We start from the raw sequence: 15912 nt of genomic DNA on the forward strand, positions 1-15912 counted from the left end.
GTTGTAAGAAAAATTGTAAAGTGATAAAATAAGAAGTTCACCATCAGTAAATTTGTAATTGTTACTATGTAAGAATTTTACTATCTTGATTTAAAGATGATTAGATTTTTATTTTTTATTTTTTTTACTTTATCAATTTTTTTTATTTCAGAAGAGTTTGATCCAATTACAATCAATATGTTGGTTAAAAAAAATCTCAAGATATATCAGGAGGAAGCGAAGCAAATTCTATACTGAAAATCGAAGCCACTTCACTTTCTGGGAGCAGAAAATGAACTGAACAATTAACATAAAGGACAAAGTTTAAGATGAGGGAAGAAAATAGAGACACTATTGTGAGTATTGATTATGAGGCAGTTCCGTGGTCACAGGTGGATCTTACATAAGCAGTCTCAAACTTGGGAGATAAAGCCAAACATTGAAAGGAAATCCATAAAATCACAAGACACATTGCTGTGTGGCCTCATTTCCTTCCACAGCACCACCCAAGTGTGGTTGACATGCTATTATCTCTTTATCTCTCATCTTGCTATCTCAGCCTCACACTTCATTGTTCCAAAATTCCAAGCTCTTTATATGTATAGAAATTTCACAACAGAGAAATGTTGTTTATATATATAATCAGACTTTTAACTGATATAAAAAGAGTTTAATTTTGATGCACTAAATAGTATAAAATATTTTATATGGTCATCCAATCACATATATTTTTTTGCTAATGTAATATTATATATAAAACTATTTTATATTGACACGTTATATTGGTGGGGATTTAAAATCCAAAAACTAAGAACATTACAACGTTATTTTGATAACTAATGTTTGAATAACTTTTTTCTCTCATTTCTTAATCTGTGCTTTATCCAATAAATCAAGGAACCTAAGTATATGTCTCAAGGCACATGAGCTTGGATGCCATGCCTTTATAGTTTGGACCAGTTTATCATGTGTTCAATAAAGTAGGTATAAATTTTCCAATATAAAAGTACTTTGCCTTCAATCGATATGCCAAACATATGATCATATCAAAGATTTAAATGATTGATTTGGTTTAATGAGTTTATCACTTCCCCGAAATGATGGGACGTGATTAATATTTAATAAACATGGTGCACTATATAGTTGGAAAAGTATAATAAATAAAAAAAATATCTATATATAATATATTATAACGTGCCAAACAAGATAAGATGAAAATCAAGCAACATAAATAGTTGTTACAAGAAAAAATATATGAAGAAAGAAGCAGTGAATTTGGACAAAAGAGAACAGATAAAGCATAGGAAGAGGGAGAGGCTGAAAACATATATGATGTGTCTTTCATGCGAGTGTAAATCCAAGCCAGAAACTGAGTATTCACATTCCTGGCCTCATGGTAGCAAAATCTTGTTCCCCCTTATCTGCCACGTGTGCAACTCAGTGGGTCCCACCCTTGCATTTGATTGGTTCTTCCGCTCTCTTACTTCATAAATATATTGTTATTGCAGTTTGCACTTTTGGTATGTAACATAAGCTTGTTACATGTTACATACTAACAAGGGAAGAAGAATTAGAAAAGAAGAAGAATTGCACGTCTTATTATCTTCCCTTAACCAAATTCCACACAACGAAGATCACTGAATATTCTTCCTTATCAAGGTACTCTTCTAAATTCTAACATGCTTGAATTATTGTTTTCATACTTCATACATGTTCATACTTTGATTAATATGGTTGAAGTTTGGTGAAATTCACTGGAAATCGCTTTTCTATTCGTGTTATGTTACCAAAATTCTAAAAATAGAAGAGAGTTTTGTTGAACTTCACTAAAGATTAGAAAAAGTGAGTGTAATTTTTTTTCCTTCTTCTAAAAACTGTTCCATGTGTTTATACATATGATTCTTTCTATGAATTTTGTTAAATATCTTGTCTCTGTCTCTGAATATGAGTTGCTGTCTCTGGTTTTGTTCATATTAATAGAAGATTGTGTCATGTGTTAGCTTTGTTATTGGTATGAAAGTTACAGCATGAAAGAAAATGAGAAAAAGAAGCTATTTTGTGATGTTCTTTCCACAGAATATATATTATGCTTTGTTTAATGTAAAACTTGGTGAGGATTCAAAGAGTTTTTTCAACTAAGATTTTCAGTTTCAGTTATCAATAAATGGTTTTATTATATAGGATTTTGTCCAAGGAATATGTGTTATGTCTATGTAATTTTGCTTTAATTTCAAGCAGCTTAATCCTATTAGCTTATGACCAACTATTCAAAAAGTTGCCAATACTTACAATTAAAATTTTTATAGGTGGTATCTTTTTGAAGGAAGAAGCCAAGAACGGCTTGAATTCTAAAGAAGGAAAAGATGGATTACGTTTACGCGCCAGGAAGAAACCATCTCTTTGTTCCAGGGCCTGTCAACATCCCTGAGCCGGTCATCCGGGCGATGAACCGAAACAACGAGGATTACCGTTCTCCGGCGATTCCTGCATTGACTAAAACCCTGCTTGAGGATGTCAAGAAGATTTTCAAGACTACTACTGGAGTCCCATTTCTCATCCCTACAACTGGTATTGTATAATAAATTTAGAACTACCCAAATTGTTCATAATAACCTATATTATCTATTTTTTCATCTAAAGGATTTTTATAGTTACCTTATTTGTACTCAGTTCTGCCTTGTATTACAAGAAAACAAAAACCAGTATGTTGACTTAGTATACAAGATAAAATAAGTACACAGAATATTTTTTTAGAGGATTTTACTTCTACGAAAACGTCTTTATTTGAAAATGGTATTGCGAATCGTTAAATGGTTCAATCAAACATATTCAGTTAAATTATCTAACAATTCGCAATACCATTCTTTACATGAACTCGTTTCGCAGAAGTAGCCACCATTTTTCTACAAAATAAGTATATAAAATAATTAATAAATGCTAACAAAAATTGTAATAATTCAAGCTCAGATTACTTATGCATTTGGAATCATGATTTGTGAATTGGAACCAAGTGAAACTTGACTGCTAAGTTATTGGATGAGATTGTAGAAAAACTAGTAGACGGATTATAATTAGGGTTCTTAAGAAGTAACGGTTGCGAAGCTTTGTTTCAGGTACCGGTGCATGGGAGAGTGCACTGACAAACACATTGTCTCCGGGGGATCGAATCGTATCATTCTTGATCGGGCAATTCAGCTTGCTGTGGATTGATCAGCAACAACGCCTCAACTTCGATGTTGATGTTGTCGAAAGCGAATGGGGCCAGGGTGCAAATCTTGATGTTCTGGAATCAAAGCTTGCTTCGGATACTTCTCACACTATAAAGGCAATTTGCATTGTCCACAATGAAACTGCAACTGGTGTCACCAATAACTTGGCCAAAGTTAGACAACTTCTTGGTAAGTCTTCAATCGAATCGAATTGAATTGAATTTGTATTAGGGTTTCATCCAAGGTGAAAAACTCGCGTGCAGTTATTTTTACGTGAAGCTGATAGTTAAGAACAATTAGATAGCGATTCTCAACTATCAACTCAACTGCATGCGAGTCTCCACCTTTATGCAATTGTGTGATCTTGTTTTGATTTTGTGTCTTGTATAAACTACATTTCTGAATATGAGAGATTTGAACGCCAACAATTATAATCATGAAAGATGTGATACTTATAAAAAATGTCTTAGTCCTACCATTTGTCAAAGTAATCTAATCTTTGAGGGATAATCAATTTACATTCTTTTTATGATTAGATTTGTCAGCGTTTGAGTCTTTCATAATCAGAAATGATAGTTTACTCATTTTGGTTTGCTCACACACTTGTTCTTCGATGGCACTGACAATGTATAATTGTGAGAATCAGATGACTACCAGCATCCAGCTCTGTTCCTTGTGGATGGAGTTTCTTCGATTTGTGCACTCGATTTCCGCATGGACGAATGGGGAATTGATGTGGCCTTGACTGGCTCCCAGAAAGCTCTTTCGCTTCCCACAGGGATGGGTATTGTGTGTGCAAGCCCCAAAGCACTTGAGGCTTCAAAGACTGCTAAATCAGTGAGAGTTTTCTTTGATTGGAAGGACTACTTGAAATTCTATCAGATGGGAACTTATTGGCCATACACTCCTTCCATTCAATTGTTGTATGGCCTCAGAGCAGCTCTTGATCTCATCTTTGAGGAAGGACTTGAAAATGTTATCATAAGGCATAAACGTTTAGGCAAAGCAACCAGGTGAGATCAGATATATTAAAAGACAGAGCCTAAATTACACTGACTTCTCAGCATCCATGGATTTTTCCATGTCATGTTTATAGATGAAGTTATTGTCACATTTTGCATACAAAGGTGTCAAATGTTTATATAGCTTAAATCCCAGCGAGATTAGTGTATCCTACTCATAAATATCTTTGAAAATTAGAAATATTGGTAGAGTTTTTGCTTTTGATCAAAGGTATGTAATAAGGACTCAATGTGGTAAATGCAGGCTTGCAGTAGAGGCATGGGGTTTGAAGAATTGCACCCAAAAGGAAGAGTGGGTCAGTGACACTGTGACTGCAGTTGTTGTTCCACCTGACATTGATAGCGCTGAAATAGTGAGAATTGCATGGAAGAGATACAACATGAATTTAGGATTGGGATTAAACAAAGTTGCTGGCAAGGTTTTCAGAATAGGACATCTTGGCAACTTGAATGAGGTAACATTTATTTTCTTATAACCAACATCATATTGCAAGACATTAGTACATGAAATTTAGAGACCTAGGCTTCATTTGGTAAAGCTTTTTGGAGAGTTGCATGCAAGCACCACGTTTTGTGTTTGATATTTAAAAATATCATTACTTATGCTCGTAGCTTTTAAGTTTGATTTATTGAACATAGGTGCTACGGCTTTTAGAAAGCTGTATTTCGAAAAGTAAAAGTTTTACCAAACCGACCTTTATTTATCATGTACTCTTTATCATGGAAGAGAAACTTTGATTCCAGAAATTCAGAAACTTCAGTTTATTGCTCACTCTATCTATTCTTTACTCTGTACTAAACTATGATAAATGTTTAACAAAAAATTTAGCACCTAAATAATAAATTCCAAATAAATGCCATACCATAAAAGATTCAACAAAGATTTTACATTGTCAAATTGCTAATTACTACATTGTTTCTACCTTTTCAAATGTTACATATTTCTTTTGAATCATATGTTGCAGTTGCAACTGTTGGGTTGTCTTGCTGGTGTGGAGATGATACTCAAAGATGTTGGTTATCCTGTGAAGCTTGGAAGTGGTGTTGGTGCTGCCAGTGCTTACTTACAGAACAATATTCCTCTGATCCCTTCCAGGATTTGATTGATTACAGAACCAGGCTACCTTAATTTCTTTTACTACTACTGTTCTTTTAATGCAAGGTACTTTCTGTAAGATATACATGTTATTGTGAGGCTGAAGAAGCTGAACATATATTGTGCTACTTTAAAATGCATTGCTTCTTTCATTGTCTTGTATATCAGAAACTACTACTAATACTACTTCATCTTATGATGATGACCTTGTTTTATGTACATTAAATTCATTATCATTTACTATGATGTCACCTTTGCATAAATATAGAAAGATATCATTAGTATAAGAGTTAAAGAATGTCACCTTAGAGGATGAAAGAGTATATGTATAATAATTTCTTAGCTAATTTTCTCTTTTTGCTCTGAATATACGTATAATGAAAGAATATATGACTTACAAAAATTGTTTTAATTCGTTAATACTTAGAGAAACCAAAATGATTCATACTTATACCTAACAAAAGTAAGCATTAATTACATTATATTTGTGAAAATAAACCCTGATAACTATCTTTAATTCTTTTTTTTTTAATGGGTTCTGATAAAACGTGCGATATTGTTTAAAAGAATAATTTTTTTTTTTCCAATATATTCAATTCATAGAAAATTTAGAAAATAAACATTTAAAAGTATACCAATGAGTTATAACTCAAATGACATAGTCTTCCCATATTCAATTAAAAGGTTGCGGGTTCGAGTCTCCTATCTTTGATAAAAAAAAAAAAAACATTTAAAAGTATGCCTGATATTTTCTACAATTGTCCTAAAGAGTAAAGACACTTGTTGGCAAGACCTTTTTTTTTTTTTTTATTTCTGAAAAATAAGCACTTCAATTCAACCATTAACATCATTTGAGTGAGAGCATCTCAGTTTAGGGTCTAAAACGTATAAACCACAAATTTCAGGGTGTTAAATGCAATTATTTCTATTTTGCTGCTGTCGGCGCGGCTTCGCGCTTCGTGGTGTGAACTGTCTAGGAGCAGTGATTGGCGAAGCATAACAGTTTAGCTGTTTAGGGGACTATAACACAAAAAGCATTAAATTTAAGGAAATTAGTTGCAAATATTTTTATTTTGCTGCCGTCGAGTTTTTTCGTGGTAGCTTTGGCGCAACCATGATACATACAAGCTGCACTTTAATGCTATCATGATTCATGCCTTCTTTCACTATTTTTTTCGTGTCTAAACATGGAAAAAAAAAAAAAAAGCAAACTCACCTTTTTTTCACTATTTGAGAGTGTTGAATTTAGTTTAACTATTATTAAAAAGGAAAAAAAAAAAAAACCTACGCCATATTTAATTCAAATGTTTAATCAGTATATTTTAATTTTTAATTTTCTAAAGATTTTTGTTTTACCCCTTCCTCTTATTTTAACCAACTAACAAATATATATTGCTCTTTCTCTTTCATTTATCGATATTTTAATACGGAACAGGAAAAAAAGCACAAATAGTATTTTATATCTTCAATACTATACTTAGGAAATAAATACTTGCATAGTTGCATGTTGACACTTGAGTGCTATTCATCAATCAACGTATAGACACTAGTTTGTAATATTTTCTTGTGCTCCCTCCTTAGTTCTTTATTATTGCATATTTTTTAACTTCTACCTGTTGCACCGTATTTATTCATGTTCTATTTTTAGGATAAAGGAAAAACTTTTAATTTTCTACGATGTAACTGTGCTAAATTTTTCCAACTAACAATCTATGATAGAAAAACTAGAATGAACTAACCGTTGATCTTCATGTCCAAAAACCACAAAAAGCTATGCTCCCCTAGTTAGTTGTAATGATAAGAATTCAAGTGTAGGGAAGAGAGGTTGTTGGTAGTTCAAACTTTAAATTTGATTGTCCATAATGCATGCACTAAAAAGCTAATGATATTTTTATCTAATTTTAGTAATTTTATCTGAGTAATTAAGGTAAGTGTTTTTGTACAGATAGAAAAGGTGTAATATAAAAATAACTGAAGAAACTAAACATTATTGTTGATAACAGAATAATAGATTCAGGTGCAATAGATGTACACCGACTTGATATTCTGTACAAAATAACAAACTCGCTAATACAAGAATTGTTGTGCAAAAATAGTGTATTTGTTGAAAGAATCACAAACCAAGCTATCCAATGATTTCACTCCTACAACAAGAAAAAAACAATTTCTGCTGGTATCAAACTTCCCAGCTATGCCTAAACCATTTTCATTTTTATTAAATCTATATTTCCCAGACATCGATCTTTGCATTGTGATTGTTTAATTTCATAAGGTCTCTCTCAATTTACAAGCATGAATTTTCCTTCCATTTTGACGCAAAAGAACCATCAATTAAACAGTAGTAGTAGTAGTAGTCCATTTGAGCTTCTCCCAGATGATGTCATACTCATAATATTCAACAAAGTTCAAGATGCCAAAACCCTAATCAGCTGTTTCTCTTTCAACAAGCATCTTGCATCTATTGTCTACCAAACCAATATCATATCACTCTCATTCCTTGCCCCTCATCATTACTCATACCTTTCATCTCTTTCCTACTACAAAAGAAATGCTAGAAACATAAAAAGAAGATATAATAATTATAGGAAACTCACCAGTGCTGATTCCGTAGACTTGGTCAACTCTGCTGTCATCAATTTCCTAGCCACCAACCTCCTCGAAAGCGGAGGCGGCGACGACGAGTTCGACGATGATTCTCCCTCCCTGCGCCTCCAACCATTCCACCAAATCTCGCACCTCAACGTTGAGATATGTTCAGATCTGATCACAAGTTCCGACGATGTCTTCCGATGGAAAGCTAGATTTGGCAGCAAGATGAAGAGTTGGTCCTTGCTTTGCTGCTCAATGGTGCTTCAACGATTCGTGGTCGGTGATTGGTTGCCGGAATGGCCAAGAGCGATGGCGTACAACAGATTCCGATTCCGAGAGAATCGGATGAATTCGTGCTTCAAATCAGCGTTTGAGAGGTATGAGTTGGTAAAAGAGATGGCGGCGCAATTTCCGACGCTAAAGACGATGAAAGTGAGTGATGTGAATAAGGAAGGAATGTTAGCGATGACGGAGGAAGAGATGCGTGATATGAGGGGTTGTTCATCGTTGAAGGAAGAAGAAGAGAGTAATAATCTTTTGTTAGGGATGTGGTATGTGCCATTGTTGGAACTACCAATGGCGAATTGCACGTGGAAAGATGCAATGATGATTGTGATTCTTCCTGTGGAAAGTAAGGGTAGAGAGGTTGATTGCATATTTGACGGCAATGCGGAGGAGAAGATGATGTTCTCGGAGGCCATAAGAGAGATGCTCAAGCCAAACAAGGCTGACCACCGTGGCTGGAGATTGCAATCCGCTAAAATTCAATTCCGATGACCAACCTCATACACATCTAAGTGCTATCAAATCTCTCTTTATACTTATTTCTTTATGTATATACTAGCCACTCAAAACTACTTATTCATGGCCATTCATATGTTATTATGTTGTATATATTGTACATGTAGATACTTGTGTGTGTTTTTTTCAAGAGCAGCGAAAAAATTATTCATCATTCTTCAATAAGATTAATTATGACATGCTCACAAATGAATAAAAACACCCACAAAACTTAATTCTTGCAATTACAATTGTTTAATTTCTATACTCTTAAATGTTAATTACAGCAGTTTTATCAAGTAGCAAAGGATATAGAAAGGGGAGCAACAATTTTTATTTGTATACCTAACATTATTCATAATTTATCGTCAAATTAACTCCTATATATGTATGTTGTGCCACTAAAATTAAGTCATTAGAAATATCATAAATGATCACAAATATTTATAGGAAATTCATAGTTAAGCACCACATACATTTTATTTGCCAGTAAACAGTTCACTGATGTGTCAATAAGTTAAACATGACCAATGTCCAAAACTATATGAATTATATATGAATAGGAAAATATGATTTAATAATATTTTACTTTTACCTGTATTGTAAATTTACTAAAAAAAAAAGTAAATTAGTCACTAGTATTTTTCAAGAGAATTTTGTTAGCCAAAAGAAAAGGATCGATAGATGTATCCCAAGGAGTTATTGCAACAAGAAAAAATTTAATACACCGTTAGTATAAAAAAAATTTATACGTAGATCTAATTACATAATAACACAATAATAAAAATAATTATTTTTTATATTAATTATATAAATATTATTTAAAAAAATAAATATAATTATATAATTATATAAAATATTTATGCATCCAATTAAATTAAAAAAACGGTGGATGGTGGAATAATTCTTGTTTTCAACGTATCCTTAACTTGGTTCCATCCCACAAAGAAAAAGGATATTTTCTTCCTTTCTTTAAAAAAAAAATATATTAAGGGGAAAGGACTTATTTTATTGCAACTTAGTAGCAAAATAGCAATACTCAGTACTCACTTATCCAATATTTTTGTTTGTTTCTCAAATTCTCAGTCCTAACCCCGTTTCCATTCACAATTCCCATTTGGAAACCGCTAACTCGAATCTTCCTACAACCTTCGCTCTCCCCTCTGAGAAAACCAGGTTCAAAACCGCGTTCAAACGCTTTTCCTCTCCGTTACATAACCATTATCAACACTCCTATTTCACCATCATCTATCTTTCTCATACACGCAAATATCTGACATCCCCAGTTTAAAGTTTTAACCTCTCTCTTTAACCTTTCCGTTTCAAACTTTCAATTCTAATGGGTTCAGTTTCTACTTACAAAAGAAAAGAGCCAGAGCCAAACAGCCCCTTTGACACACTACCGGACGATGTTATCCAGCTTATACTCAACAGAGTCAAAGACGCTAAGACCCTCGTTCGTTGCCTCACACTAAACAAGCGTTTCGCTTCTATTATCCCCCAAACCGACGTCGTTTCACTCCCACTCTTCGTCTCTCAACGCCCTCACCACAACAATAATCAAAATAATAATGGAAATAATAACAATTTCAGCAGGGGCAATCCTGTAAATTTAGTTAAATCAGTGGTCAGTTACCTCATCGCTAAATTCCGCCGCCGCAACAACCGTCACAGCAACCGCGGTGGTGAAGGCGATAATTCTGTCCCTGATTCTCTGTGCCAGTGCGCTCCGAAGCTACTCAAACCGTTCCGCCGCATCACGCACCTTCATTTCGAGCTCCACACCATTGGCGGCACCGTCGACAAGGAGTTCCTCAAATGGAAAGCGATCTACGGCAGCGAGCTCAAGACTTGCGGTGTTCTCTGCGCGACTTCGTTTCGCCGATCTAACGACGGCGAGTCGGTGCCGTTGAAAGAGGAACAACAGGAGGATGAAACGGTGCCTCATCCGCCGCCGTCGGTGCCGACTGAAGAGTTCAAGGCTCGGATCATGTGGACAATCTCGTGCTTGATCTCGGCGTCGGCGAGGCATTTCTTGCTGAAGCAGATGCTAGCGCAGTTTCCGACGCTGAAGACGGCGACGATAAGTGATGCGAGGAGGCAGGGGAAGTTGTCCATGGGGGAGGACGAGATCCGAGATCTGAGGGAGTCGCTGAAGGAGGAAGGCGCGACGGAGCTAACGGCGGAGCGTGTGGTGCCGGACCTTAGGATGAGGATGTGGTACGCGCCGGAGCTTGAGCTTCCGGCGGCGAGGTGCGTGCTGAAAGGAGCGACGCTGCTCGTGATTGGACCTGCTAACAGCAAGGAGGAGATGGTTCCTCCAGCGGATATCGGTTATGACGGTGATGCGGCAGAGCAGGCGTTGTTCGCGGAGGCGCAGAGAGAGATCGTGAAGATGAAGAAGCGGAGTTGCTACGTGATGGAAATGACGTCGTTTTGACGGTGTGTTACGTAACTATCATAACTGAACGACGACGTCGTTTCAGACTACAATAATAAATGCTCAGAAAACGTGGAATTTTAGCTAACATGAATTAGAGGATAAAATTTTGCGTTATAACAAGTTAAGCATCGTGTAAATAACAAAACCATATGTTAATAGCTATAATAATAATAATAATTAGTTGCGAATAAGGTAGCCTTTTACGTCATTGTATCTGACTAATATCAAAAGGGTATGACATTAACATTGAGTTTCATTAAAATTCTTGTCTAGGCTTTGCTTAATTTTGAGTTCTAATTAGTTCATGCAGGGAGTAATTGTATGCATGTGAAGAGGGGTTTCCCGTTACGTCACTTGAGGATTCGATTCATTGAATCAAAAAACTAATCACTAAATGCTATGAAAGATGGGGCGGTAATCAAAAGGATAATGCTCAGAAAAATAGAGAGCAGCTGTTTTACACACCATATACACACATGCCAATGCCATGGCATGTTTTGTCAATCTGAAGGCTCCTTGGGCTCTTGTGCAAATTGACATTTCTTAACGAAGGATGATATGTGTATATTTTTTAATATATATTTTATTTTTATATTAGAAATGATGGATAAGAAGTATATAAGAAATAAAAAAATGTTGCTTTTTGCTTTTATACTATAAAAATAAAATATACAAAAGATATATAAACTTTTTGCTTCCAGAAAAATTTATTATTTTTTATCAACAATTAGTTGACAATATTTAAAAATATGTTATTAAATTGTTAGACTAAAAAAATTAAACTAATAATTAAAACAGTCATGCTATATATACAAGTTTTTTTGGCTTACAAATCTTATAAGTTAGGCTAAATTCAACAAAAACTACTCTCACCCAATTCAAGCGTGTTAAACACGCGCCTTACTGAACCGTTTTCAAAGTACGCTACTCACATTATGACCGACTCTTCTTCTTTCTCAATCAAAAATGCAACCGTCGAGATTCAAGGCACATTTGGAATCTCTGAAGAAATGTTTAAACTCCTCGCCAACACTCGACGAAATCAACCAGCAAACATCAAAATCTCCATAAAAAAACACCAAACAGAAAGAATAAACATTATTCAAGGTACTGTTTAACTTATCTTCTAGGTTTTTAAGATTTCTCTTTCTGTTTCACTGTTCTTGGTTTAGATTTGATATTGCTGTTTTAATGAAACTGTTCAAGTCGTTTACGCTGTTTTACGTGCTTCTAGTGAATAGTTTAACGTGTGTTTTCATCTATTTTTGTGCATGTTTGCATGTTTTGAAGTGAGTTTGTATACATATAAACTCTGCATTGTATTTCAAGTGAAATCATTTTTGGGTGTATATGGCCGATTTTTTGGTGTATATGTCGGAATTCGAATGTGACTGGTGCTTCTAGTGGCACTTTGAACTTAAATATCATTCTGAACTAATATAATGTCATATAATCCAAAAAAAATAGAGGTATATGGGACTGATATATATATTAAGAGTATTGAAATGTAACTGCTGCTATTGTACTTATGCTTGACTTTGTAGTGTCATTAAATGCATTGTTGGTTGAGTTGAATTTCATTTTGAACTCATTTAATTTTGTGTAATCCAAAAAATAATAAATATGTATAGGAGTGGATTTGGGTGTATGGGACTAGTATTTGGATGTATGTGGCTGTTATTTAGGTGTATATGTCTATTACTTGGCTGGTATATTTATCTATTGACAGTATTTTTTATTCCTTACAGTAAAATGACAACCAAGAACTAAGGTGAAAAAAATACAATGTAAGCACATATATATAACTTAGAACAAGTCAATTTTTTCTAATATAAATATAAGTTATTTAAATCACTCTGATTTTGCTTTGTTGACAGCAAACCAAATACTTGAAATGTGCCACGCGACTATTGAGTGAAAAATTTGAAAACATGATTGAGGAAAAGAAGGCCATTGTTCGCGAATCAAGATTTGGTGGTCTCATGCACATCCCGCCAATGAATATTCCGCACAAACTGTTAAAGGAGTTGGCAAATTCCTTTAATTTGGACAAAAACAAACTGGAAACAAGCCATGGTTCGTTTAAAGTTAAACCCAAAATAATAGGGGCTGCCCTTGGTCTCAATGCATCAGGTAACCGATTACAAAAAATCTCTATACTTGCATTCTCTGTAATCTATTCTTTGTAATATCTTATTCTGATCTCATGTAATCAAGTAATAAATGTAGGTGTATATGAGTGATATTTGGGTGTATTTCAAGTGATTTGGAGTGTAATTTTTTTTCTTTTTTATGGGAAAATCTATTTTTCGATAAAGTGAGTTTTAAGGATCTCTCGGAGGAGAACAAAGTGATTTTTAGGAGGTTCCAGGAGAAGACATTAAAGAATCTGACCGATGAGATGATGAATATCGGTGTTGGTAACAACCAAGATCGCTTGATGTTCAAGAGGATTTTCATCTTCTATATTCAAATGACATTTTTGTTGCCAACTACGATTAATAAAGTATCTCCTATCCACCTAGCTCCAATTTTTCGGATGGACAACATAACGGAGGGCAACTGGGGCACCCATGTGTTGAATTTCATCATCAACGGCATAACTAATTACCATTTGAAAAAGAAAAAAATCAATTGACGGCTGCCTCTATACCTTGATGATAATCTATTTCTATCTAACAAAACACGCAGACAAGAAGGCAGAAGCAATTCCTGGACCTCCCTGAGTTAGCCACTTGAATAGAGAACTGGTGATTGCGAGAATCAGAGCAGAGATTGATGGTCATATGGTAACTGAACAGAATACTTCTCTCTAGTTTGGGTGTATATGAATATTATTTGGGTGCATCTCATCTGAATTGATGTGTAATTGGTTTTAAATGTTTAAGGGCATTATCAAGAAGGCGGAAGTGAAAAAGAAGTTGAAGGAAATGAAAGAAAAAGAAAAGAAAGAAAAAAAGAAAAAGACAAAAAGGAAGAAGGCAAGTTCATCCGAGAGTGATTCATCGGAGAGTGAACTTGATTTTTCCTCTGAGTCTGAGTCTGAACAAGACTCAGAGGAAACAACAGAAAGAAGGAAACAACCCACCCGTACAGCTAAAAAGTTTGTAATATTTTGGGTGTATTTTGTCATTTTTAGGGTATTTTTTGCTAATGATTGGTTGCCCTCTAGAATGGTATCCAGAAAAAGGAAGCAAATTTTGGAGGATTCCACTTCAGAGAGTGAAAGTGAATCTGTGAAAGTGGAATCTGATAATGAGTAAGATTCTAAATTATTATTGCATCGCTTTCTTTTCTGTTTATTATCAAAATTTGATGTTTTAACATAGTGTTTATTATTTAATTTCAGAAGTGAAGAATCGCCACCAATAAAAAAACAAAAATCAAAGAAAAAAATTCAAACTCGACCGAAAAAGTATGCACTGCTTTCGATAGTATTTTATCATCAATTTTGTTGTGTTTGTATGATTCATACTTTTTTATTTCCAGGACACAATCTGATAAACCCCAATTTGTGGTTTATCTTGTGTTGAATTTGGTAGGTTTTATCAACTTTTCTCACATTTATTCATTGAAATAGCATGGTTTTGTGAATCTCTCCTCATTTGTGCTTAAGAGTGAAAACATGCTTTTCAGGCCTTAAATTTGCTAATTTTAATTCACTTTAATTCCATTCGATGCCTTGATATATTTGTTGAGTGATATCAGATTCATAAGGCAAGTATTGGATGGAAGATGTGAAGAGAAAAGCATGCAAAGTGGAGAATTCATGAAGAGATGAGCATTTGGAGAATTGAAGGTCACGCGCACGCGTCACTCACACGTACGCGCGAAGAGGACATTTAAGCCACGCGTAGATGGAATTTGCCAGCGAAGCACACACGTGACACTGATCACGTGACCTCATTAAAGTGAAAACGTTGGGGGCAATTTCTGAGCTTCCCAGATCCAAATCCAACTCGTTTCTGAGGCTATTTGATGCAGAATTCAAGATTGGACAAAGGGGGAGCAATTAGATTAGCTTAGGACCATGTAGGGTAGTTTTCTAGAGAGAGAAGCTCTATCTTCTCTCTAGAATTAGGGTTTTAGGTTAATTGCATCTTAGATCTAGGGTTTAATTCTTACTTTCATCTACTTTTTCTTGCAATTTATTGTTCTTTCATCCTAGCTTTTCTAGTTTTACTTGTCATTTTCTTTATTTTGTTTCTTTTATGTTCTTATGGTTAATTTCTTTGTTTATTGTTGATTCCTTGCATTGGGTAGTTGTAGATTTTATTATTCTTGTAATTTTACGATACTTTCTTTTTATGCCTTCTAAGTGTTTGACAAATGTTTGGTTGGATGTTAGAGTAGTTTTTTGAGTATTCTTGGCTTGGAAAGAGAAATTGGGTGCTCTTGAGTCATTAATACCCAACTTATGTTGGTGACCTAGAGTTTTAGTTAATATTGTTTCCATTGACTTTAATCTCTTGCTAATTCAATTAGTAAGTTAATTAGGACTTTTGGATTGAGATTAACTAGTCTTATTTGACCTTCTCTCATGTGAATATAACATTGTACTTTCTTCAAATGTTGGAGATGACTAAATAGGATTAGCTCTTGTTAAGTATTGTTGTATGATAATTAATGACTAGGATAGAAAGCCTTTATTCTCAATCCTTGCCATGAATGTCTCTCTTTATTACTTGCTTCTTTAGTTGTTTGCTTTACATTTCTTACCATTTATTTTGTTGCCCTTTTATCAACCTAACCCCCCATGATACTCGTCACCAATAATTGAGCACTCGATTGTAA

The 15912-nt window shown here is 34.5% G+C and overlaps 3 protein-coding genes and 1 long non-coding RNA gene across 5 annotated transcripts; all 4 read left to right on the forward strand.

The window, feature by feature from the left end:
- Nucleotides 1-604: 604 nt before the first annotated feature.
- On the forward strand, nucleotides 605-5508 carry LOC112765513 (serine--glyoxylate aminotransferase). The gene is made up of 7 exons (XM_025811408.2): nucleotides 605-1375; nucleotides 1488-1638; nucleotides 2286-2547; nucleotides 3093-3377; nucleotides 3835-4201; nucleotides 4455-4665; nucleotides 5176-5508. The coding sequence occupies exons 3-7, from the start codon at nucleotides 2343-2345 to the stop codon at nucleotides 5311-5313; spliced, it is 1206 nt and encodes a 401-aa protein (XP_025667193.1). The 5' UTR covers nucleotides 605-1375; nucleotides 1488-1638; nucleotides 2286-2342; the 3' UTR covers nucleotides 5314-5508.
- A 2090-nt stretch (nucleotides 5509-7598) lies between these two features.
- LOC112767305 (F-box protein At4g18380) lies at nucleotides 7599-8672 on the forward strand. The gene has a single exon (XM_025813178.2). It carries the CDS (start codon nucleotides 7599-7601, stop codon nucleotides 8670-8672), a length of 1074 nt encoding a protein of 357 aa, XP_025668963.1.
- A 409-nt stretch (nucleotides 8673-9081) lies between these two features.
- On the forward strand, nucleotides 9082-11770 carry LOC112767304 (F-box protein AUF2). Of its 2 annotated transcripts, none has more exons than XM_025813177.3 (2): nucleotides 9082-11117; nucleotides 11420-11770. In XM_025813177.3, the coding sequence occupies exon 1, from the start codon at nucleotides 10015-10017 to the stop codon at nucleotides 11113-11115; it is 1101 nt and encodes a 366-aa protein (XP_025668962.1). In that variant the 5' UTR covers nucleotides 9082-10014; the 3' UTR covers nucleotides 11116-11117; nucleotides 11420-11770. The 2 variants fall into 2 exon arrangements, with proteins under 2 accessions (XP_025668962.1, XP_072079428.1); XM_072223327.1 differs by having other exon boundaries at nucleotides 11429-11770.
- A 1344-nt stretch (nucleotides 11771-13114) lies between these two features.
- Nucleotides 13115-15475, forward strand: LOC140181030 (uncharacterized). Its single transcript, XR_011875534.1, has 4 exons — nucleotides 13115-13251; nucleotides 13437-13907; nucleotides 14007-14377; nucleotides 14468-15475. It is a non-coding gene; the product is annotated as an uncharacterized lncRNA (long non-coding RNA).
- The last annotated feature ends 437 nt before the right edge of the window (nucleotides 15476-15912 follow it).

Source organism: Arachis hypogaea, chromosome 17, assembly GCF_003086295.3.
Source record: "Arachis hypogaea cultivar Tifrunner chromosome 17, arahy.Tifrunner.gnm2.J5K5, whole genome shotgun sequence".
Taxonomy (NCBI): Eukaryota; Viridiplantae; Streptophyta; class Magnoliopsida; order Fabales; family Fabaceae; genus Arachis; species Arachis hypogaea.